This window comes from Caretta caretta, chromosome 9 (assembly GCF_965140235.1).
Source record: "Caretta caretta isolate rCarCar2 chromosome 9, rCarCar1.hap1, whole genome shotgun sequence".
Lineage (NCBI taxonomy): Eukaryota > Metazoa > Chordata > Testudines > Cheloniidae > Caretta > Caretta caretta.
In genome coordinates this window covers 74,302,570-74,328,897 of record NC_134214.1, presented here as the reverse complement: position 1 = coordinate 74,328,897, position 26,328 = coordinate 74,302,570, and the positions used below count along the sequence as shown (strand labels likewise).

The 26,328-nt window shown below is 39.8% G+C and overlaps 1 protein-coding gene across 1 annotated transcript in view; it reads left to right on the top strand.

Moving 5' to 3' along the window:
- The window catches only part of LOC125642683 (connector enhancer of kinase suppressor of ras 2), a 545,814-nt gene that overhangs the window by 478,944 nt on the left and 40,542 nt on the right, over positions 1-26,328 (top strand). Inside the window, exons 16-19 of the mRNA XM_075132431.1 lie at positions 859-907; positions 2,365-2,540; positions 3,772-3,845; positions 23,119-23,190. Of these exons, the coding sequence (XP_074988532.1) occupies positions 859-907; positions 2,365-2,540; positions 3,772-3,845; positions 23,119-23,190 (371 nt within the window). The remainder of the gene's footprint in view (positions 1-858; positions 908-2,364; positions 2,541-3,771; positions 3,846-23,118; positions 23,191-26,328) is intronic.

The following is a 26,328-nucleotide window of genomic DNA, read 5'->3' as shown; positions in this document are numbered from 1 at the left end:
CTGGCCTGTTCTTTCTCCCGTGCCATTCCCATGCATAAAAAATCTCCCCACTCTCCATTAAATAATACTTATGTTTTAAAATGAATAAAAATGACTTACTTTCCATTGTTTTCCGAATTAATGGTATATTCTGCGATCACAAAAGAATGTTACTAAATTTTGGGTGTAATTTCATTGCTACAGCAGGCATGTACCTGGATATAATTAGAGGACTTGTATATGAGTTCCCACTAATATGGCATTAAACAAAGACTAAAGTCACATATTAACTTTATAAGATTCAGGACAGAAATTTCCCCTTGAATTGATTAGTTGTGTGTTACAGTTTAATTTATTCTTAAAATGAATGATTATGTGACTTTTTGTTACAATGTTTTTGTTATAATGCCTGTGAAACCCCCATGAAATTATCTCCTCACTACTTCATAAGGATTCAGTCAAGAGCTCCTGTTGACTTGATAGGGAAGCATGTGGCTAAATACTCCAGGTAGCTCTGTGAAAATACAGATGTTAGTTTATTTATTTAGCATTGCATTGTTCTGCTTGTTTGTTGTTTGTTTTTATCCTCCTATTATTATAAAACAAAATAACACCAAAGGAGATTATTGTGATTGCTCAGTACCACCAATTATTACTACCGTTTTTTGCTGCCTAATAACTGCAATTTGTGTTACTTTTATTACAATATTTTATAATATGATTATTAAAAATTAAGATTTTCTCGTGCTTGAAATGGCAAAGATAGGAAGATCATGGACACAGACAATCATTAATGAAGAGATTACTGTATATCAACAGAATAACATGGTTTAATACTGCATGGACTGGTACTCATCCATATTTTTTCTCTCCTTATAGTCTTTCCACTACGCTTCCCTGAGGGTAAAAACCAAAAAATGGTCAAAAGGTAAACCATTTCAGTTGATAAATATTCAAAATTTAGAAAATGAAGGCCCTATTATGGCTTTAGAAAATGAAGGCCCTATTATGGCAATGGGAGGAGTGTGGGTCACGTATACAGATCCACTGTCGGGATCAGACCTAATTCATGTATTTCCAGATATCATATACATTTATCTACAAGTTTGCTTGTAAATACTCAAGGGGACCGTACTGTGGACCTGTTATCCCATTAAAATCAGTGTTAAAACTTCCCTTGATTTCAGTGGCAGAAAGACATATATTATGCCATTCTTACCACTTTATTCTTTAAAAAAACAAACAATTTGTGAATATCAAGAAAACAATCTTTTGATAAAAAGTTATAAAATAAAAAGGCACTTCTTTTGTCATTCTATAATCTGGTATAATTTATACATAGTACATGCAAACTGGTCTTTTTATTCTGTTCGCAGTTTTAACTCACTGCCTAAAGACTTCTCCTTTACTCAGTCAATAAATTTATAGTATTTCTAAAGCTGTATGCAGGATGCAGTATCTTCTTTTGAAAAGAAGAAAATGTTAAGATCAATGGAATACTATCAAGAAAAGGGTAGTAATTTAATGTGATCTAACCTTCTGGCACTGCTTCACAGCTGTCAGACAAATATAATGTATGTAACAATGTAAACTTGATTTTTCACAGTAAAACATCTAATGTTTTAATTAACTTTGCAGTAAGCTTTTAAGGAAAAATTATACAATATTAAGAAAAAATTCTGTTTGATAGTGATATCTGTAAGACAGAGTGACATTTCAGGGTTATCAACTAGGATGTGTTGAAGTAATGAAGACAAAGTATTTTCCTGTTACAGAGCATTTAAACTAAGTTCAGTAAATCTAAAATATTGTTGATGAATTAAAATCAGAGTACAAGTATTGTGGGCATATACTGCTCCATGATTCTTATGGAATGATAATACTCCCTTTTTTCTTGACAATAAACTTCCTTACCAGAATTTGACTTATTTTAGGGCAGCTAAAATTAAGAGCTAAAAACGGACTGAGGAAGTGGTGTTTGGATTTGGATCAAGATTTAAGTTTATGCCACTTAAAGACCAAATCAGGACTAGGTTTTTGGTTTGGATTTGATGGTGCCAAAATATCACAAACTATTTTAATGAGATTTTGGCCCCATATGGCAGAACTCCTTTGAGAATAAATAATTGGATAAGATTTTATTCAATCCAAACCAGAATTACAAACCACGCCTCTTCTATCTTTGCATCCATCTGGAAACCAAAATCATAGGACATGTCTAGATTCAGGAATTATAATCTGAACCACCCTCCACCCTGAAATTTGAAGGGTTTCAGTTTAGAGGTTCCTGTTTTGGCTCATCACTAGTTTTAAAAAGTAAGTTATTGTATTTATTTTTGTAGCAATAGGATCCCTCAGTCTCTCATGTTATCTTCCCATTTACAGGGAGCTCTCTGACTAGTGGGAGCAGGAGACGGATTTCCTGCAAAGACTTGGGCCATGGAGATTGTGAGGGCTGGCTGTGGAAGAAAAAAGATGCCAAAGGATACTTTACACAGAAATGGAAAAAATACTGGTTTATTCTGAAGGATTCTTCATTGTACTGGTACACAAACCAGAATGTAAGTATATGCTACACTGGAAAGAAAGAAAAAACAGCCTAAATTAAATTTTGCTACTTTTTAAATAAAGGAAGCTAATATTTACCAATTAGTAGTTAAATACGCAGAGTTTACTTGGACATGGGTCTGTGATACATGGGTCTGGATGGGAAAAAATTCAGCTGCAATGATTCAGTTGAAGTCTTCAATCATCTATGTGCAAGTCTAACAATAAAATAGTTACATGGCATTCTTCAAGAACTACAAGTGTCAGAAATAAACAATACTTCTTTTCCATATTTGTTATTCATTAGGTTAACAAGATGTTCGCTGTCATCTTGCCCTACTATCAACAGTGTGGGGAAATTCAGCCATGAGTTACACCTGGGATGAGTTCATCCCTACAGTCTAAAAATTAAACCAAAGTGAAAACCTGACTCAGAGGAGCAGTTGATTTGAGTCATGGAGACTTATTTTCTTAGATTATGCTGAGGGCAATAATAAAACTGTTTGAATGTATGCTTGTATGTATGATTATGTTGGGGGTAATAATAAAACAGTGTGAGTGTATGCTTGTGTTGTGTGTATACCAATATATTTATTGATGTGTCTGCAAATGTCAGATGGTACTCCTTATGTGTGCCAGTGGTTCCCAGGCTGTGTGGTACGTAAACCACCAGTGATCTGCGCAGCACTTACGGGTGGTCTTCAGAAAGCTGGCCTGTCATATTGTGCCGGTTGTCTTCTTCCACTGTTAAATGACATTTAAGGAAATGAAAATTACATGAAATATTTTCCTAATATTACTTTTCCATGCAAACAATTGTTGAAATTGCCACAGTAATGTTTTCAGTCACCATTAGGAAGGGAGGTGTCCGCAATACAATAACTGTTAAGATGTAATATACTCTTTAAACAAATGGGTTCAGATTCCTGCTATGATGTTGAAAGTAATTTTCACATTTGAATGTGCTTTGTATCGTCTTTAACACAGAAGGACTGGTGTTACTGTGGTTACTGGTGTTAGTGAACTGACAAGTCGGTCACTTTATAAAAAACTGTCAACAACATATGTTTAAGTAAACTATCTTCATGAATTAACAGTGTGGGAACAATGTATTCTTTATCTTTATTAATTGGACTTGACCTGGCTTTTGACCATAAGTCACAGCTGTCCAGTTTTCATCTCCCGTTTCTCTCTTCCTCAATAATGTACTCATCTTCACCTGCACTTCCTCTTCTCTTGTGATAGGATGAAAAAGCAGAAGGATTCATCAGTTTACCTGAGTTCAGGATAGATAGAGCCATTGAATGCAGAAGGAAACAGTGAGTATGAATCAAACTGTTCTACAAATGAAAGGATCACGTTTGTAAGGATATCGTGTAAAGTATGGCTCTGGGGAAAGCAGTCTGTCTGTCTTTATCTAGAATGCAAAAAGTTCCAGAAAAGGAGTTATATAGAAAACCCTAAAACAGAACGATACTGTTTTACAGCCTCATGGGCACGAGTGTTTCTTATTTACTTAAAAAAATTAACTTGAATTAAGTGGCATAAACTGTAATGCAAATACAAACAATTAGAAAACTCTTTCTTAGCTATCCAGATACCTAATTCCTATTTTAATGAAATGAAAGAATCCCGGGGGTAAGTATATTAATTAGGAAGTAGATAAAGATTTCTTACTGTGATGGGATTTACAGAACATAAAAATGGCAATACTTATTCGGACCAAAGGTCCGTCTAGCCCAGTATTCTGTCTTCTGACAGTGGCCAATGCCAGGTGCTCCAGAGGGAATGAACAGAACAGGTAATCGCCAAGTGATCCATCCCCTATTGCCCATTCCCAGATTCTGGCGAACAGAGGCTAGGGACACCATCCCTGTCCATCCTGGCTAGTAGCCATTGATGGATCTATCGTCCATGAACTTATCTAGTTCTTTTTTTAACCCTATTACACTCTTGGCCTTCACAACATCCTCTGACAAGAAGTTCCACAGGTTGACTATGCGTTATGTGAAAAAATACTTCCTTTTGTTTGTTTTAAAACTGCTGCCAAATAATTTCATTTGGGGACCCTTAGTTCTTGTGTTATGAGAAGGAGTAAATAACACTTCCTTATTTACTTTCTCCACATCAGTCATGATTTTATAGACCTCTATTATATCCCCCGTTAGTCGTCTCTTTTCCAAGATGAAAATACCGTCTTATAGTTGGGATTATGTTTTCCAATGTACGTTATTTTGCATTTATCAACATTGAATTTCATCTGCCATTTTGTTGCCCAGTCACCCAGTTTTGAGAGATCCTTTTGTAGTTCTTCGCAGTCTGCCTGGGACTTAACTATCTTGAGCAATTTTGTATTATCTGCAAATTTTGCCACTTCACTGTTTATCCCTTTTCCCAGATCATTTATGAATATATTAAATAGGACTGGGCCCAGCAGACACCCCTGGGAGACACCACTATTTACCTCTATCCATTCTGAAAACTGACCATTTATTCCTACCCTTTGTTTCCTATATTTTACCCAGTTACTAATCCATGAGAGGACCTTCCTTCTTATCCCATGACAACTTACTTTGCTTAAGAGCCTTTGGTGAGGGATCTTGTCAAAGGCTTTCTGAAAATCTAAGTACACTATATCCACTGGATCCCCTTTGTTCACATGCTTGTTGACCCCCTCAAAGAAGTCTAGTAGATTGGTGAGGCATGATTTCCCTTTACAAAAACCATGTTGACTCTTCCCCAACAAATTATGTTCATCTGTGTGTTTGTTACTATAGTTTCAACCAGTTTCTCCGGAACTGAAGTCAGACTTACCAGCCTGTAATTGCCGGGATCACCTCTGGAGCCCTTTTTAAAAATTGGCGTCACATTAGCTATCCTCCAGTCATTTGGTACAGAAACTGATTTAAATGATAGGTTACAGACTACAGTTAGTAGTTCTGCAATTTCACATTTGTGTTCCTTCAGAACTCTTGGGTAAATACCATCTGGTCCTGTTGACTTATTACTCTTTAGTTTATCAATTTGTTCCAAAATCTCTTCTGACGACACCTCAATCTGGTACAGTTCCTCAGATCTGTCACCTAAAAAGAATGGCTCAGGTTTGGGAATCTCCCTCACATCCTCAGCTGTGAAGACCAATGCAAAGAATTCATTTAGTTTCTCCACAGTGGCCTTATCTTCCTTGAATGCTCCTTTAGCATCTCGATCATCCAACCCCACACTAAACCAGGGCAAGGCACAGACAGCAGTGGGCTTGGGATGCCCCATTCCCCAGCTGCTGCAGGGCATGCCCTAGGTGGAGGGATAGCTTAAAAGGAAACTGGTAGCCCAGGGGAAGTGGGAAAGGAGCTACAGGCTGCACCAGGAAGTGAGGCTGGTGCCTGGTGCTATGAGGAGTGGCTACAGCATTGTTAAGACTTTCCGGGAAGCGGTGATCCAGATTCTCCCCCTCTCTTTGGGAGTTGAAAACTCCCAAAAGACTACAAAGAATGGGACATTGTCCCACTGGCAAATTAAGTGGCTATTTCTAAGTCTGTGACCATGCCTCAAACAGAGGAGACACAGCCCGACAGGAAGCAACCCAGGGGATAGTATAACTTGGGGTGGACCAACGAGTGGTCCAGACACTGTAATGCTTCTCTGGGGGTCTGGGTTGGAACCCAGTGGAGTGGGGGGACTTGGGTCCCCTAACCTTGCTCCCCTGTACTTCTGCTATGACAGAACACTAAGAGGAGGGGAAGAAACACTCAGGAGGGATTGAGGCCCACTGCATATGACCTGGATGAAGCCCCTTCAAGAATGACCAGGACAGGAAGTACTGTGGAGCTACTGCCTGACTACTAGGCCAGCTGGCTATCGACTGACATTCAATTTAGTCTTTAAGAATGGGACCACCTTCTGCAGAGCAAATAGTGTCCCAGAGTAGAATCATATCACTTGCTATCCTTGTTAATTTGGAGAGAGTGCTAATATGCTGAAAGTGGTAATTTTTCACCCTATTTTAGGGGAGAAAGGTATTCCCAGCTGTTATAATATTTAGGTTCCAAAGGTTAATGGGTTGAAGCTTGGGTATCTCAGCCTCTCCACTGGCCATCTGTTCATCACTATTAGTGGCTTGTGCTCCTGGCACAAAGCATATGATAAATTTACCCATCTTTGTGGCATATTTAATGCTAGATACTTATTGACAGAACTTGAAAATTCTATCTGGCCAGCAGTGCTGCATTTGGAACTAACAGCTGCTGAATACAGCAGGTTTAACACAACAATTCTAGTGCTTTGAGACTAACACATCTCAAGAAGTCCTGATTTATTCCCATCACTTTTTTTCACACTCCCTGTAAAATATTGAAAATCCTCTGCCTTTGGGAATTGAAGAGAGCAGCATTAATTATATTCTCTTACTAAAGCTTTCCTAGTTATAATTTAATGTCCTGTATTGTTTGTTTGTCATGCCTCTTCAAATGATGAACATGGCATTGGTCTCTCAAAAGCAGGCTTCATACAACTGTGATCATATGAATAATAAACCACTGGTAATATTCATTAGGACAAGGAATGTTGATCAGGATAAAAGTTTTCCTTAGTCACTTTTATTATAATCTCATGATATTATTAAAGTCTCATAAACAGAAGCCAGATCTACAACTTGCACTTTTATTTCTCCTTTCCTCTGAGGATCTCAGGGTGCATTAAATTAAAATTTAGCTGAGTCTCACAATTACAGCCGGGTATTATAGATTTTTCAGTTTGCTGCCAATTCTGAAGAAAAAATTACATTTCAGGTTGAACCAAAACCTTCTTTTTTGTTGTTGAGATTTTCAAATGATCTGAAAAGTTGAAAAAAAATGAATTCAATTTTGAGCATTTTAAACTATTTTTATTCTTTTAAAATACAATTAAAGGAAATTTCTAAACAAAAAGTTTCTTTGAATGGAAAAATCAAAATGTTTCATTAAAAAGTGTCAACACATAATGTTTCAATTTTGGGGCTGAGGTTTCAAAATGAACAATTTGGCAAAACTGACATGAATTTCAGTGTGATTGAATCTGCTTTTTTTCACTGAAAAAAGTTTGGATTCAAAACTTTTGCCTAGCTCTACTCATAATACCCCTATGAGAGAAGATAGTAACTACTAACAACAATACTTAGCCAAAATATGGGCAGGATAATACCCAGTTTACAGATGGTGTCAGTGAGTCAGTGTGCAGAACTGGGAATGGCTTCCAGTCCCCTGGTCTAAACACGAGAACACTTCCAGAACATTTCCCAGGGAACAATTCCCATAGAAAAGAGAGAGAGAGATTCTGACTCTAAATTCCAGTTTTCCCCATATTTTTATTAAATTAATCAGATTTAGGGTCTGTTCCTGCCTCAATGACATCAGTAGCAAACTGTCTTTGTCTTCAGTAAAAAAGCAGAAGGCTGGTCCTTCATGTCCATCCAGATAGTAGTGCATGCTTATAAACCTGAAGGGTCAGAATCATTTCTCAGCATTTCTGATTGTGTGATAACATCTGTAGGCAGCTAGAATCTGTTGTTAGTTTACAATCTGAAAATTATTCTGAAATATTAAATGAAAAAGATTAAAAGACAATAAGTCCCAGGCTCCACGGGGTGCCAGTAAACTCTGCTTTCATAGCTGACTTCCCTTCCTTCTCCTTCTGGAGCATGGATGGTTCAAGCACATTGAGGGCCTTTAGCAGAACCAATCTATTGTGGCTTCCCATATAATGTAAGCCTGGGGAAAGCCTCCCCTCTGAATATACTTATCCAGAGTGGGAGGCCCCCAGAGCACCCACCCACTGAGCCACCATCACACATAGGGATGCAGTACCCTACAAAGCCCCATCTTGGGGGTGTTGTCATCAAAAGGATAAGCCCACTTGTTGTGCCAAAAGCCCTCTATAACTTCCCTGCTGTTGCACTATTACCTTCATAGAGCGCGAGATTCAAAAATGCCCCCTTTGGGGTCACCATCACCCAGGGGAGGCCTGGGGGAAGCTAAGGCACTATCTCATATGTCCAAATCCCTTCCCTTCATGTCTATCAGTGGTGACAGACACGTTCACAGTGTTGAGTCCACCACTGAGGACCTGCTTCTTGCTAAGGCTTATGGCTTCAGCTCCAGCATAAGGTCAGCATCTCACTCAGGAGGGATTAAGGAAGGTAGCCCTCACAGGACTTGCTTTTGCTTCCCTCTACTTCAGGAGATCTTTTTCACTAGATGGGGCTTTTTTCACGAGAGATCTTTGAGACTTGTTTTAAGTTCAGCCCAGAACCAAGAAACCTGAAAAAATCAGCACCTGATCCTCCTCTCACACTGTTGTATTTCATGAGTAACTCCAGTGAGCATATTGAAACTACACTACTGCTAACTGTTTTAAGTAAGAAGAGCATCAGGCCTATGTGATGTAAATAAGGACAGGGAAGAAGAAAACTAACTCACCTTGATCAGCTTGATCAATCGGTCCTTCAGCCTTCATATAGATTATGCCAGTCACAACACATCTTCCATTTTTCTCTTATCCTTGCCTTCCTTCTTCATGTGCAGCCATGCCTTTTCACAATAAAATCTTCCCATCTCTTTGGAGGTTGACCAAGTGATCTTTTCAGTTTCCGTGGATACAACTCAATGACAGCTGTAGCCCATTGATTGTCAGTGAGCCTAGCTATATGCCTAAGCCATCACATTTTACTGTACGTGCTTTCAACAACGACATCTTGCACGCCACTCTACTGTCTGATCACTTCATTGGGGACTTGGTCGTGGATTGAAAAAAAACGGTTACTCAGCTTCTCGTAACTGTTGTTCTTTGAGATGTGTTGTTCATGTCCATTCCAACTAGGTGTCTGTGTGAGCGCATGCACAGCAGCCGGAAATAATTTTTTCCCATAGCTGCGTCCGTCATGTCGGCCTGGGCTTTCGCGGGAATCATGCCTTCACAGCACTCAATATAGAGCCCTCCTGACCCCCTCAGTTTCTTCTTGCTGACTACTCCAACAGAGGGGTAGGTATTGGAATGGACATCAACAACACATCTCAAAGAACAACAGTTACAAGAAGGTGAGTAACCATTTTTTCTTCGACTGCTTGTTCATGTCCACTCCAATTAGGTGACTTCCAAGCCTAAATTCTGGAGGCAGGGTCGGAGTTGACTATTGATTGGAGTACTGCTCTACCGAAGGCCGCATCGTCTCTGGCCTGCTGGGTGATCGCATAATGTGCAGTAAATGTGTGTATGGAGGGCCACGTCGCCGCTCTGCATTTGTCGTGGGTGGGAACCTGTGCCAGGAATGCCGCCAAGGAAGCCTGCGCTCGGGTAGAGCATGCTGTGAGCGGAGGAGCAGGCACCCCTGCCAAGTTGTAGCACTCCTGGATGTAGGATGTGATCCACGATGAAATATGGTGGGAGGAGACTGGGAGACCTTTCATCCTGTCTGCCACAGCTACGAAGAGTTGAATAGACTTCCAGAACGGCTTTGTTCTCTCGATGTAGAAGGCTAGTGTTCTGTGAACATCCAATGAGTGCAGCTTCTGCTCCCTGCCGCTTGAATGTGGTTTAGGATAGAACACTGGGAGGAAAATGTCCTGGTTGATGTGGAATTGGGAAACCACCTTCGGGAGGAAAGCTGGATGTGGTCTGAGTTGAACCTTGTCCTTATAGAACATGATGTAGGGAGGCTCTGATGTTAGGACTCTGAGCTCAGACACCCTCCTGGCTGAGGTTATCACCACCAGAAACGCCACCTGGTACAAGAGAGAGAGCAGGGAGTATGTCACCAGTAGTTCAAAGGATGGCCCCGTCAACCTGGAAAGGACCAGATTGAGGTCCCAGGCTGGGACCGGCTGTCGGAAATGCGGGTATAGCCTGTTGAGACCCTTGAGGAAACGGCTAACCATAGGGTTGCCAAAGACGGACTGGTTCTCAGCACCTGGATGAAAGGCCAAGATAGCGGACAAGTGAACCCTTATTCATGACATGGACAGCCCCTGCTGCTTAAGGTGGAGAAGTTAGTCCAATATACACGGTATAGAGGTGAGAGTGGGTGACAAACTATGTTGCATCGATCAGATTGGGAATCTCTTCCACTTGGCTAGGTAGGTAACCCTGGTGGAGGGCTTTCTACTGCCAAGGAGGACTTGTCTGACTGGGTCTGAACAGGAAAGCTCCATTGGATTCAGTCATGGAGCTTCCATGCCATGAGGTGTAGTGACTCGAGGTTCGGGTGCAGGAGACTACCGTGATCCTGGGTCAATAAGTCCGGGAAGAGCAGCAAGGTGACCGTGGTTTCCACAGACATTTGCAGGAGTGATGCGTACCAATGCTGGTGGGGCCAGGCTGGAGTTATCAATATCACCAAAGCTTGTTCCCTACATATCTTGAGGAGTACCTTGTGAACGAGCAGAATGGGCAGGAACTTGTAAAGGAGATGGTCTCCCCATGAGAGGAGAAATGTGTCCGCGATGGAACCTGGACTGTGACTCAGGAAGGAGCAAAACTGCTGACACTTCCTGTTGTGCCATGTGGTGAACAGGTCTATCTGGGGAAAGCCCCACAGATGGAAGATGGAATTTGTGATGTCCGGGCGTAAGAACCACTTGTGGCCATGGAACGACCTGCTGAGATAGTCCGCCAACTCGTTTTGTACCCCTCGGAGGTATGATGCTTGCAGGTGTATTGAATGCTCTATGCAGAAGTCCCACAACATGAGGGCTTCCTGGCACAGAGGAGAGGAGCGTGCATCCCCCCCCCTTGTTGGTATAGAACATCACCGTGGTGTTGTCTGTTATCACCGATACACATTTCCCTGGCTGCATGCCAGGCACACTGCTCTCAGTTCTCTGACATGGATGTGGAGAGCAAGCTCTGCCTGAGCCCAGATGCCTTGAGTCCTGAGGTCCCCCAGATGTGCTCCTTAGCCCAGAGCTGATGTGTCCATCACTAGGGAGAGAGGCGGCTAAGGGCTGGAGAAGGGGACCCCTACACATACTACCTATGGGTTGAGCCACCACAGAAGGGAGTCGAGAACCTGGTGTGGCAGGGTTATGACCCGGTCCAAATTGTCCCAGACTGACTGATACACCAATGCTAGCCATGACTGAAGAGGCCGAAGTCTGAGCCTGGCATGCTGCACCACATACATACAGGCTGCCATATGTCCTAGAAGTTTCAGGCAGTTCTTTGCTGTAGTGGTGGGGAACTGCCTGAGACCTCAAATGATGTTGCTGAGAGCTTGCACCTCACCTCTGGGAGGTATGCCCTGGCCTGGGTCAAGTCTAGCACCACTGCACTGGGTTCTGCCGCTGCAGGGGCCACAGTGCCAGGTAAGCTCATCTCTCCCGTTGTGACCTGGACCTCCTGCTCCTGGTTGTGCTGGAGCAATAGGAGTTGGACTCTGACCCTGAGGTCTCCAAGAAGGAACACCACAGAGGAGCTGCACTTCGGGGCACCGAGCATCAGGAGCTAGAGGACCGACTGGCCTCTCGTTCCTGAACGACTGGTGTCAGAGGGCACTGTGGAGAATGCAAGCACTGGGATAGCATAGCTGGTTTCCTTCTTTATTGTACTGCAGGGCGGACCAGTGCTGTCGACGCAGGTATGAGGTGCAACAAGTCCTGAGCCGCATTAAACGCCTACGGGGTTGATGGGAGCTGCAGCTGCTGACTCCTGAGATCCGCCAAGCAGGGTGGGGCCGGACTCAACCGCCCTTCTGGGTCAGGAGTCGACAAGCCCCTCACAGGTCGGCAGGGCTCTATATTGAGTGCCATGAAGGCATGACTCCAGAGGGGGCACATGCCAACCAGGAGTGCAAGTAGGGTGGTACCCTCCCGTACACAGTACCGGCAAGAAATTTTTAGTAGGTACGGGGTACCAGAAAGAGTTGGGGCTAGCCCTCGCCCCCCACTCCAGGGAGGGTGTGGGGCTGCGCTCTGCTCCTTAAAGGAGCAGAACATGTCTAGGGAGGGCATTCATTCTTTATATCGCTTTAACAGCACAATACGTATGCTAACAAACTTAAACAAAGGCTTTGTTTAAGTTTGTTAGCATACGTATTGTGCTGTTACCTTGGTCAGGAGTCCTCAAGAGGAGAGGGGAAGGGGAGACAGAAGGTGTTTAAGCAGTGTTTTTTTATTCTGTTTCTCCCCATTGTTCTGAATTATCCATGACATCAATACTGCATCACATCAAGTCCAAATCATTAGAAGAATGCCTCTGCTTGTACCGACCAGAGGATGTTTGGATTCTGATGTCAGCTCAGTTCTGAATCCTGGTGGGAATCAGGTGTTGTCCCCAGTGTACACAGAATTATTCTTTGCAGCCAAACTAGTCTAACATGCATTTTGTTAACTGGAACTGGAGCAGCAAAACAAAGAAAACAAATGCCTCATTTTCCAGCTTCGTGGGTGAGAGAATTATAAGTGAAGATTATAATGCTGGACACTGACGGCCTTAAACCAGCTGCCTCGGGAATCTGCCAAGAACTTTGCTGAAAATATGTTTCTCATCTTAGCAACGGAGCTAAAACTTATCACACATCTGCTCACCTTTATTTGAATGAAGCTCCTTCTGATCTGACAGCTCAGACATTGTCAGTTTCGTCCAGAACAATTTCCAAACGTGGAACCTAATCCTGTAAACCCTTAATCATTTGATCAATCCCACTGAAGACAATGGAACTATTTGCATGACTATGGACCACTTTTATGGACTGGTAAGAGTTTCAGGAGTCTGTTCCTATAAAGGAAGTTGAATCCCCCATTAAAATGAAATGTTTGGGTACAATACCATAAAGAAGTTTAGGATATAGTTCTACTTAAAATTTGTCTTTTAATAAATCATATGTATGCTGAAATGGCTCCTCACCCAATTCTCATATTCCATATAGACCGACTGAATACTACATATTTAGGGGGAAAGTGAATAGTTAAGCATGTTGATGTTTGTATATACAAAGGAGGGTGTCGGAAGGGACAGGGAGAGAGTAGATGGCCTGCGCTGGGGGCAGGGCAGCGAGGCGTCACATGGAAGGTCACCTGGGGAGGTCACGTGCCCCCCCTTGTGTCTCTCCCATGAGGGCAGTACCAGCAAGAAATGATTTCTACTTGCACCATTGGTGCCGACCCAATGGATGCTGCTATGGGAAAAAAATTCTGGCTGCCGTGCACACATGCACACCTAATTGGAATGGACATGAACAAGTGCTCAAAGAACTATTTGATCAATTGTTTGTTTTGTGGTTTCAATTTATTTTAAGGAAACAGAAGAAAAATGGTCTTAAAAAGAGTTCTTAGTGTTAGTGTATAAATCGCTGTAGCTGAGATAACAACACTAATTTTGCTTCCTCTATCTCAGAGCACAGACAAAACTAGTAGGGTCAGTCATTTAGGAGCTGATCCTGCACTTCTCTCAAAGCACCTATTGCCATAATGCAGAGTTTTCAAAGAGTAAGGAGTGCAGGATTTGGACCTTTGTTACGTGAACAAAGGAAACTTGGGTCCAACAGCAAAAATAAATAGGTGTCTCTCTTTCCAGTATTCTTATCAATCATGGGGAAGCTGCTTTACTGAATAATTGTTACTGCTGCCCATGTTACACATTGAGCGGAATACCCTTGAGAAACTTTGACAAAAATGCGTAATTGTTAGACTACTATGTCCTATGTGATTTGAATAATTGTCTCACTCATACCATTAATGAAGGTACTTAATTTTATAAATAGGAGTCATGGCATTATCTCACCAAGGTTTAGCTCTCCTCCAGAGTAAAAGTAATGATTTCAGGCACTATATTTGAGTGCTAAGATGTCCTGGGTGCTACCAATGGAGGTTGGATAGCTGATGTCACTGAAAGATGTTCCATTGATTTTAGGCAGTATCGCCATCACCATATTTAAAAAAAAAAAAATTTTAAGAGTAAGCAGAAATATAAGAACCCAAACAGAAACCGAAGTAGTTTAAATCTTCATATGAGGTAGTACAAATATCACCTGTTTAAATGCTCTTTTTTCAAAGACACTGTCAATTCTGTGGTAAAAGGTAAATGCATAAGGCTGCCTGATCCTTCTTCAATTAAAATCAATGACAAAAAAGTTAAACCCATTGCCTTCAATGGGGGCAGGATTAAGTTCTAAAAATTTAATAACATTTAATTCTAAACATAATATATGCTAGTATACTAGTCATTTTGTTTGCCAGGTATGTATCATTCATATATTCATGTTACTTTTCCAAGTATAAGCACTTCATCGGATTTATTTTGCACTTTTCCCACCCAGTTTAATAAAAAATGTACTTCTATGTTCACATAAGACATGAAGTTTGCCAGTGTGTTTAGTAGGCTTAGTGTCAGCAGTTTCTCAGTTATTATAAGTTTCTTGTAAATAATCTAAATATGCTGCTACTTCATGGTGGCCTTTGATAAAACTAATTCTGAGAGCTGGGATTAGTGGGGATCCATCTGTAATGAATCACTGTTGATCAGAATAATGCTAAAACATTGGAGGTCTCAATCTTACATTCCCTGTGGACCCAAAAGTGCCGTTCAATTCAGTATGAGTTTTGAATATGTAAGAATTACAGGTTTGGGCATTTTATCTAATGGAAGTTTATTGCCAGAGTATTCTTGACACCTCAAAATGAAACAGTACAGTCAAAATTCTATTTAAAATTCTACCTATGTAACATAATAAGTAAAAATATACACCTTGGATGCCACACCAAGAGACTCCGAACACAATTCTAACAGATACTGACTTCTGGCACTGTACTAACCTGAAGCCACAGAATGAAAAATACCCTTCTGCATTATTCAAACCCTGTTCTGAAGACAATTATTAATTTCCTCATGGGCTTCTCTATCGTGCTCACCACTAGAATATCTGAGTGCTTCAAAAACCTGAAGAAGAGCTCTGTGTAAGCTCAAAAGCTTCTTTCTCACCGACAGTAGTTGGTCCAATAAAAGATATTATCTCACCCACCTTGCTTCAAAAACATTAATTTTTCTCCACATCACCCTTGTGAGGTGAGGGAGTGGCATTATCCACATTTTAATGGCCCATTAATTGCAGATTTTTGAGCACCACTATATATATACACATGCATTTGATATCTGGACCCCAGAAAGGTACAAGTCCCATCTATCTTACCAGAGATGCATAGGAATTCTGGTAGTCATTTGGCATGGAAGAGAGTGAAAGATATAGCCAAAGATTAATAACCTGGACATTTCCAGTGCTCTGAAGCTAGGCCACTTGCCACTAAAAATATTAAACTAAAAACACCACAGCAGTCAACAGATGGATCACAGGCCACCTATAATTTCTTATATGTAACGAGAACCAAAAAGCCATTGCACTGGAACCTTATTTTTAATATACAGGGAGTCCTCGGACTTACGACACAATTCGTTCCTCAGAATTGCTTTGTAAGTCAAAACGCTGTAAGTCGAAACTAGAATCAATGGTATGAAGGTGGGATTGGTTCCTGAACCAAGGCTCGATACACTATTTTCACCACAATAACCCATAGTTTTGTACTAAATGAATTATAGATGACTAATGTTGTAACATCAATGTATTTACTGTACACTGTGTTTTGTAAACAGCATTCAAATAAACATATAAACTCACATATGCTGCTCAGAATGCCAGCAACACAGGCTCAGAAAGCCAGGGAGAATGGCACACGTGCTGAGCCTCAGCCAATCACTGTTCAAGCTTTCTGATTGGCTGAGCCCGGGGCCGGGAGCCAATCAAAAGCAAGCAGCAACCCTACCTGGCGACAAGCTACCCTGCTGCCTAGAAGCCAATCAGAAGCAACCCCTTCCAACTGCTTACCAGTATAACGCAATCAGGAAGTGATTTCAAGCGAACTTTATACAAATCGATTAACCTAGGGGTGAAACGAGCAGTCAATTGAAAAGCGTCGTAAGTGGCATCCGACGTAAGTCTGGCATCGTAAGTCCGAGGACTTATAATACATATAATTAGTCGGTGTGCGCCATCTAGTGGGGCACCAGAAGAATGTTCCATTTCTTTTCAGAGGTTGTCCTGGAATTCACTATTTACATTTGCAAAACAGAATTTTTCCAGTTAATTCAATTCGCAAGTAATATTTATAACAATTACAATATTAACAGTATTTTTGTCCTTTGGCTTATTTACTTTAACTTTTACATCATCTCCCCAACTGGTATTAATAACTCGTTTCTCTGGGCTGTTTTGTCCTCATAACTTCATTAAAACATCAAATTCTGGTAATAACAGATTGTGATACAGTTAAATCATCAGCAAATGATCAAAAAGAAAAGGAGTACTTGTGGCACCTTAGAGACTAACCAATTTATTTGAGCATAAGTTTTCGTGAGCTACAGCTCACTTCATCGGATGCATTCAGTGGAAAATACAGTGAGGAGATTTATATACACACAGAACATGAAAAAATGGGTGTTACCATACGCACTGTAAGGAGAGGTTTCAGAGGAACAGCCGTGTTAGTCTGTATTCGCAAAAAGAAAAGGAGTACTTGTGGCACCTTAGAGACTAACCAATTTATTTGAGCATGAGCTTTCGTGAGCTACAGCTCACTTCATCAGATGTTTACCGTGGAAACTGCTGCAGTTTCCACGGTAAACATCTGATGAAGTGAGCTGTAGCTCACGAAAGCTCATGCTCAAATAAATTGGTTAGTCTCTAAGGTGCCACAAGTACTCCTTTTCTTTTTACTGTAAGGAGAGTAATCACTTAAGATGAACTATTACCAGCAGGAGAGCGGGGGGGAAGAGCAAGAAAACTTTTTGTAGTGATAATCAAGGTGGGTCATTTCCAGCAGTTAACAGGAACGTCTGAGGAACAGTGGGGGGTAGGGGAGGGAAATAGTTTTACTTTGTGTAATGACCCATCCACTCTGAAACCAGTAATCAGTCAGTGAGATGAGAGTATAAAATGTCTATGGGTGAAAGGAACACTTACTTCAAGGCCTGTAAATCACTTAAGTCCTATTTCATAGGCTGAAGTGAGACTTAAGTTGGCTTTATGCTGAGCCATTGCCCAGTCACCCCAATGAATAATTAATTTGCCAACAGAGAGGAAACTGTACAGGCAGAGGATTTTGGATTCTTACGCTGTTTCCACATTTACCTCTTCTGAATGCATTTGTCTTGGAAAATTCTGTTACTTTATGTATTAATGTTAATGATGGGGTGTAAAAGAAATCAGCCAAACTGGGATTTCCATAGCTATGATTTGTGTCTCTGAAAGTCCGAATAAATCATAACGGTAAATATTACAGTGTGATTTACATTCAGGATATTAATAGCACAAGTGTTCATTTCTGCTTTTTTCATAACTCTGTGTTTACTGTTTCCTGATCCAATTCTTACATCTATTAATTATCATGCAAGAATGGGTATTCTAATTTAGATATTGCAAAATATTATTAATCAGGGAATATATCATAAACAATCAAAATAATAGAAGCCTTCATTCCCTGAGGACTTGGTTTCTTTGTCAAGAATATCCCCTATCGTACAGCTATAGAAATGTGAGCTAGACAAACCTAGTATCGCTCTCAACAGCTATTTTATTGCAGTTCAAAAGAGGATGACTCAGGAAAAACAGAGGGTTTTTTTTTTAAAGATGCATACCTATATGTATTATATTGGCCCAGTCTTGCAAGGTGCTGAATGTTCACAATTCCCATTGGGCCTGATTGTGACCTCAGGAGAGTTATTCCATTTAAATCAATGGAGTTAAATCCGTCTGATGCCAACATGATATGAGAATCAGACCTACTGACTACAGTCCTTGCCTAATATAAATCTCTCAGTCCACTGAAGTCAATGAAGCATGGCTGACATACACTAGCCAAGGAGCTGGGGCCATTTTCTTTAATGGGAGTTGAGAGAGATCTAGGAATATAGGACAGAGCCTGTAATCTTACAGCTGCTTTTCCCTCATGCCATCTAGGCATCTCACAGTAAAACAGTGCAGCCAAAATTCTATTTAAAATTCCACTTATATAAAACAAGTACAAATATTAAGACACTCCTTTAATGCCACACCAATGGCTTTCCCAAACAAAAGAGTTTGGCACACACTTCTAAAAGAAACTTGTTCTGTAGTTCAGTAAAGACCTGGAAGTTGCACACTGCACAAACCTGGAGCCAGAAAAAATGCATTCAATCTTCCTCAGAGGGCAAGAGGATGTCTATGATACCAGAAACTCGGTAAAAAGACATGAAACTCACTATTATGGTAGTAAATTCTGTGATAAAGCCCGTAATAAATTATAATGTAGCTATAAAGTAATAGTAATTTCATTTTGTTTGCTTGGTTTTTTACCATATTTATTAAAGGAACTTTTTCTAGATACACTACAGTACAGATTATGATGAACCATTATAGGAGTTCAACAATGAGCATATATATTTGCTAAAGAAATAACATCACATAAATAGAGCTGCAGTAAAATGTACACATGTGCATTCACATAACCCCCACACTGATACTGGGAAACTGTTAATAAAAGAGGCTAAATATATCTGGAACCATCAAAATGCATCATAAATGGCATTATTGCAAGGCCTAATACAACTCCCCTTCGTGTCAATGAAATAACATTGGAAGTAACAAATACGATATCAGATATAAGATCAGATTCTGAAGAGGACAGAAGGAAAGGAGATTTCCTCTTGTTAAAGTATAAATAGACTGCTTTGCTTTTATTAAAAATTTTATTCAGTTAATTGTACAAAATACATATGAGATAGTGGGCCAAATTATTCCTTGGGGTAACTCCATTTATTTAAGTGGTAATATGAATTAGTCCCCTTGTGTGATTTTTGGTTTCAGTCATCTTTCCACATGTGCAGTATTACTGGATCTTTTAATCAGGCTAGGCTTGATTAATGTCACAGGCATTTTCCTGCATATCTTCTAACATTAAGTTTGAATACATACAGGAGCTGCTAGTGTTTGTGAAGACATACCTGCAGACGTAAAATCAAAATCATGTCCTTGGACATCTTACTAAAAATAAAAATGGGGAGCCTAAATATAAATTAATTAAATAGAAAATTAAATTAAATAGAAAATTAATTCTGGTCCAGATGTTGTAGAAACAATTTCAAAGCCATTAACCCAGAATCCAGCTATTAACGATAATCAGTAATGAAAGAATTATCCGGTAATATGAAGGAAGTGGGACGATATGGAGGTATGACTATGATAAGAACACTTAGGACTTATATAGCACTTTACAAATGTTATCTAATTGCAAGAATCAAGTGAGGTAAATATCCCTTTTTTGTAGACAGAGAAACTGAGGCAGAGAGGTTTATGATTTGCCGAAGGCTGCATAGTAAATGGCAGAGAATGAATTAGAACTAAGCAGTCTTAGCTCCTAGCCTTGAACACATGCTACTACCAGGGTTTGTCACATTTTTTCATAGTGTGAATGACAGTGTCTTGTGAACCACCACTTCTCCCATTCGGATGGGCACCTCAGATCAATATTGTGCAAGCCACCTGCCCCTTAACTTGGGCAGACCACTTGCCTTCCAATTTTTACTGTGCAACACGCCTGTGGTAACAAATAGTAGAGTATTTAGCTAATTTTTATTGTCCCATGGGTGTCTTTGCTTCCTGACAGCAGTTCCTCTTTCTTTGCATCCTCTTACACAGCAACAAATAGGAGGACTCCTTCTTTCCAACTCTTTTTTTAGGCATCTAAGCTGTTCTTTCAGTGAAGTACATGGACAAGTGAAGTGGGCCACTTTTAGCCTGTAAAAGCAGCTAGAAAAAAGGAGCTCCATGTAACCACCCAGCTCTCTGCAGACCACCAGTGCTCCGCAGACAACAGTTTGATAAATGCTGTTCTGGAGCATGATGCTTGCCTGTGACTCTGGTAGATGGATCAGGCCATTGGCAGAAGAACACTTTTCAAGTTAGGGAGCATATCCAAAATACATCATTTTAATGGGTGCTTTTAGATAAGAATCCATTAACTTTGAAGGACTAAGCCTCCCCATGGTTTTCCACATAATTGATTTTGAAATGAATAATAGGATACAAAGCCATTCATCTCTAGGTTCATAGTCTACTTATTTTTATCAAATACCTGTGTTAAGGACCTGCGTGAAAAATAATTTGGGGTTCTCAATCCAATTCCCGGTGGACAGCTGTCCATATTATTGGCACCCATGCTGGCAGTGTCAAAACATAAGCCAAGGACTGAATAAGCAAGAATAATGATCTACTGTCCCACTTCAAGAGATGATCCCATAGACCACATCTGAGATATATTTTTAGTGCTGGGTGCAAGAAGCTTGCCTGTTCTGTAGATAATTAGAGGGTGTCAGTCTGTAACATTGTCAGTCTTCTTTCTTTCACAGCACCTTGAGTTTCTATTAAAATAGAGCTAAGATAATGTTTTAAAAATGAAAATATCAGCATGATCCTTTTTTTCTAAACCAGTTGCAATCTCTGCCTCTACACACACTTTTTTTTTATGGGGAAGGCACATATTTAAGGGGAATTTTATGGAATAACATACAGTATATAGTATTGTTAAGACAAACACACTTCTTACATTTATTAACTATCATGGACAAAATGTTACTTCCACAGTTTATTGCGTATGAAGTCCAAAACAGGATTCACAGAAGTCCTCATAAACTGGATCCAAGATCAGTGCTTGCATGGACTGTTCATAATGATGCCTAAGGCTAGTGCAGACTGTATTGATAATAATAAAATGAGATTATTATTTCTGTATGCAAATCCCACATGCTTTAAGCACATAATACTGTCAGCAAAGTATGTAAACTCAACAAGCATATCAATAACTGAAGATAGGGTTAATAAATTATGTAAAGTACAGAGTTTTGTCTCTGTAGTCACATACTCACCTGCAGAATCATCACCTATTCTACCCTCCAAAGTTACTTTGCTGGTGGACAACTCTTCATCTTATCCATTTTATTAGTGAAAACTACAGACTAAGATATTTCTTTCATTTTTCTGCTAACTAATGCCAGAGCAATTGTAACAGAGGAAGTGACTTTTTTACAAAAAATACCCGACACGAACATGGATACCTACTCCGAAACGACAGCCTTTCAGGAAATGAAAGATTACAAGTTGCGGGATATTATCTATGGCTCTGCAGTGACCTGGGATGAGTTCTTTAGTGAAAGAACAGAAAACTGTTGGCTGAATGCCTTCCCAGGAGTTTTATAAGAGAGTGATGCTACAATAGATGCAAAGAGATATACACATCCTGAACCAGTTTCAGAGGAACAGCCGTGTTAGTCTGTATTCGCAAAAAGAAAAGGAGTACTTGTGGCACCTTAGAGACTAACCAATTTATGAACCACTAGCCAGAGGTTGGTCCCAAAACTGAAGAAATGGTAAATAATCTAGACACTAAGCACAGCAAGAAAACTCAGCTATGAAAAAGTTGTATGTGAAAGATAAGACATTGACCACACAGCTGATGATAGCTTCAGAAATCAAGTCAGATTCACCCTTGATGTAACTCCACTGACTTACATGAAGTTATACCAGGGGTTAATTGGGCCCATTGTGACTACAAGAAACAAACAAACAAAAATATCAAAGCAAATAAATTACAAACCCCAAGACCACTTGAAGTTTGACTGGTTTCAGTTTCACTCTTAGAAGCTGTTTCTGAACTCAGGAGTGGGTAGCCCCCACTAATGAGAGCTTCCACATTTTTGTTCACTTGTCAGTGAAGCAATTCTATGTCTTATGTCCCCCCAGAGTGACAAGGTTGCTGCCATCAAGTTCAATTTGAATGAAAAGTCCCTGATTAGAGAGACAGAACAAATGCAGAAGGGAATTGGTAAATTTATTCTGGGTGCTACCGGATCTGTTTTGCAGTGTTGTAGCCATGTTGGTCCCAGGATATTAGAGAGACAAGATGGGCAAGGTAATGTATTTTATTGGACCAAGTTATCTTGGTTAAAGAGACAAGCTTCCAAGTTTACACAGAGCTCTCCGTCAGGCCTGGGAAATGTACTCAGTGTCACAGCTAAATATAAGGTGGAACTGATTGTTTAGTTCCATACATTGGAACCATCAGCAGTAGTAATACATATTGTAGGAGACCATTCAAGTTAATACCTCTGCAGTCATAGGGGGAAAAGGGTGGTTAATGATTTTACAGATTGTTGTAATGAGCCATAAATCCAGTGTCTTTATCAAGTCCATGGTTTTTAGTGTCTATCAAAGTTATGAATTTAAGCTCGCAGGCTCATCTTTTGAAGGTGTTGTTCTGGTTATCTTTGAGGATGAGGACTTGAGAGGTCAGTTAAAGAGTGAGCACTTTGAAATGTTTTCATCCATAGATGACAAGGTGTTTTTCTCTTTTATCATTTTTCATTGAACTCACATAGAAAAATGTATGTGTAACTCTAAAACATTCTAAAGTACCCAAGAGCAAGTAAGTCTAAGGAGGACTTTTCAACCTCATCATGTAAATTTATCAACAAAGGGGAATAAAGTCATTATAGACAAACTATTTGAAAAAAAAACTACATTTTTCTCCTTTGCTTGTTTTACAGTGCCTTCAAAGCATGCCACCCAAAAATTAAGAGCTTTTACTTTGCAACTGACTGTCTTGAAGAAATGAATAGGTAAGTTACTTCTATTCTTCATAGGACTACCCTAATAATTTTACTGAGATATGTGGAATAGCACAATGTAAGGAAAATACTATATCAGCTCTTCTAGGAAAACGCATGTCACTTAGGAAACATCATAATGTTTCCTTTTAATATATAGCGCTTTTAATATATGCTCCTGACTGCTACTGATTTATGTGACTTCATGCCTTTGCCTGTAGTGTTATAATGTATGCCTCATTCTTCAGTTTATTCTTTATGTGGTGCTTGAAACAATACATGTGAAAGGGTCTTTGCAATGCCACAGGGCCTGATCCTCTAAATATGCATGTTAGTATCTTTGCTTCTATGAGGTGATCTCATTTAAGTTCATGAACCTTCTCACATGAGTAAAGTGTCTTCTGTGCATAAATTTTGCAGGATTAGGCCTATAAATACTAAGGCCAACATTTGAAGGCCAAATGCTTCCAGTGCCCAAGAACTGTATATCTTAAACCAAAACTGTACACTTAGAGACCATACCACTCCATAACTGTGCTGCTATTATCACAATTATCACAATTATAAGTGTCTGGGATTTTCATATTTGAAAATTTCACCTACAGTGTTTAATGTTTTACCTGAGTCTTAAAATACATAGGTGTGTATCTGAAGTTCAGTGGGGCTACAAATGTGTACCTGAAAACAAAATTTGCCCTGTGCATTAAAAACCACACATTTCAGATCATTTGTCAGCAAATGTGATTGCTTCCCCAACAAATGCTATTTTATAATTGTGTTTAATGTCACTTTTGTCCTCCCTAATCTTTACAACTGACACTTAACAATTTAGAACAACATATTTTGATCCAAACTCTCAAAGGTGAGTTTGCCTTATGAGTGTGCAGACCTTGGTGTACACATCCCTGGTGCATGCACAACAGCTGGGGATTGTTATTGCACATTCTGTTGTGTGTATGTGTGTGTAATCCCTCCTTGTTTGCATACAATAAGGATTCATATGCCCAGATTGGATGTGGCCACTTAAACATGCACATCTTTGAAAACTAGGGCCATGTATATTACAGATACCGACTCTTCCATTAAAGTCCATAGACCAGGACTGGAGCAATAATGTATTATACCTTTATGTGCCTGTGAATTATGGATACGGTGTACCCCAGGTTCTTCTTTGAGTGGCCTCTGCATATTCCCACTCCTGGGAATGTGCCACCTGATTCAGACTAAATGGTAGAACCTTCTCTGTCTTATCACGTAAATAAAATGGTAATGGGATATGATGGCCTGGTACAGTTTATCAGATTTCTTAGAATGGGTGGACAAGAAGCTGGATTGGCCCAACTAGATTTTGCAGGCTGTTTTTTGTTTGTTTGTTTGTTTTTTTAAATCCAAAATAGGGAAAGAAACTATTTTTGAGGAAGTTCCCAAAATATCAAATACAAGATGAGAAGCTTCCTCCACAGCCTCAAAAGATAACTTTATTGTTGAAACCACACTAGCTTACACAATTGGAGAGCATCTTCACAAGGAGAAAACATAGAGGATATGCCCCCGTTTTCATTTTGGGAACAAATTGGATTCCATCTCAATCTTAAACTGCTGATGTTCCATATGCTCAATTATTTCCTCATCTTCCTCTGACAAACATCACCTATTACGGTAGCAGCAGACTGTAAAGAAAGACATTTTAAAAAGGCAGTGAACAAGACGTTTAAAATAATGCAATAATATTTGAAAACCTCAAGAGTCAGGGATACAGACAGATGAATGTATACTATATATATTGTGTTATAATTCAGCAATTTTTTTACACAAATATGCTGCATAAGACTTGCACATCGGTAATAAGAGAGGTGAGCACCAGCCTGGTTCCTGGCTCCCACACAAATGTAGGCACTCCTGTGCCAAAACTGTCTCTCAGTTCCAAAGTTAAACATACACATGAAATGAATATAAAAATATACTCCCAGTTAGATAATAGTCTGCAATGGGCAAGTACTAACAGCAGAGCTCTTCTACATCGGCCTGCCTGATGATCTACTCTCATTGCAAATGTTCAGAGTATAGTGATAGGTTCTGCCATTGTACTTCCATTGTAATCGTCACATTCTTAAAAGTAGTGTCTGAAAAATCTCCTTTTGTTAATGAATTTTTAACAAAGTCATCCAAATGAAATTGTGTGTATTTGATTAAAATTGTCTATAGAAAGCTCCAGCTAAAAGGTCAAATGGCACTTTTTGTGCAGGAGATTAAAATAATTTAAGTGAAAAGTATACATTATATTAACAGAATTCTCTCTAAATTGAATATGTCTTAAAGTTTCCCATGAGGCTTTAAAAAGTCTCTAAACAGCTGCACTGTATAAGTTATTAAAATGTCAAGCCTTTCCTTTATTTCAAGATCTTTCCTATCCTCGTAATTCCCAGTATAATTCCAAATTTTGTGGCTAGACAAGATGTTGTTTTGTTTTCTTGCTTTGCTGCTATGTTTTTGTTGGTACTAACACCAAAATTCTAGTCTCACTTTAACAATCATGCTTAAAATATAATGCTCAAGGAATCTCTGCATGCCATGGTTGAAATTTTATTTCAAAACTTGAATTCACTGTTACTGCTTTTGTAGTTGAAATTTCAGACTCAGCTCCTTTGATAAAAGCAGTGGGATCAGTTTTGGAGAGGAAAATGATAGTACTCTGCTCAAACTCTGTCCATGTTCCCAGAATAATGCAAAATTTCAGCTGGAGTTAACAACAATGAAATAGTTAACAATGTTGACATGTAACTCATCTAACACTTAACTGCCTTCAGAGTTGATGCTCCATTCTTACGAAAGGAGCAGTTATTGGCTCACATGCTAACCCTAGCTCTATACCTATTATGCCAGGTTGGGAATTCCAACTATGGACAAAAACTGGCTTAGGTGACTCTATGCCCCCCGACACACACGCGCACACGCACACACTCTCTCTCTCTCTCTTCACCACAGACTTAGAGGGTATTCTTGAGAGGGCTTGGAGCTGACTAAGGTTAGTGCACAGCAAATATCTATCCCCTCAGCTCTATTCCTTCACCATCAACAAAGGGGCTTCCATGAAATATGAGGAAGTATTATCTTACAGAGTTATCACTACCCACTCCTGCTATACCTGTA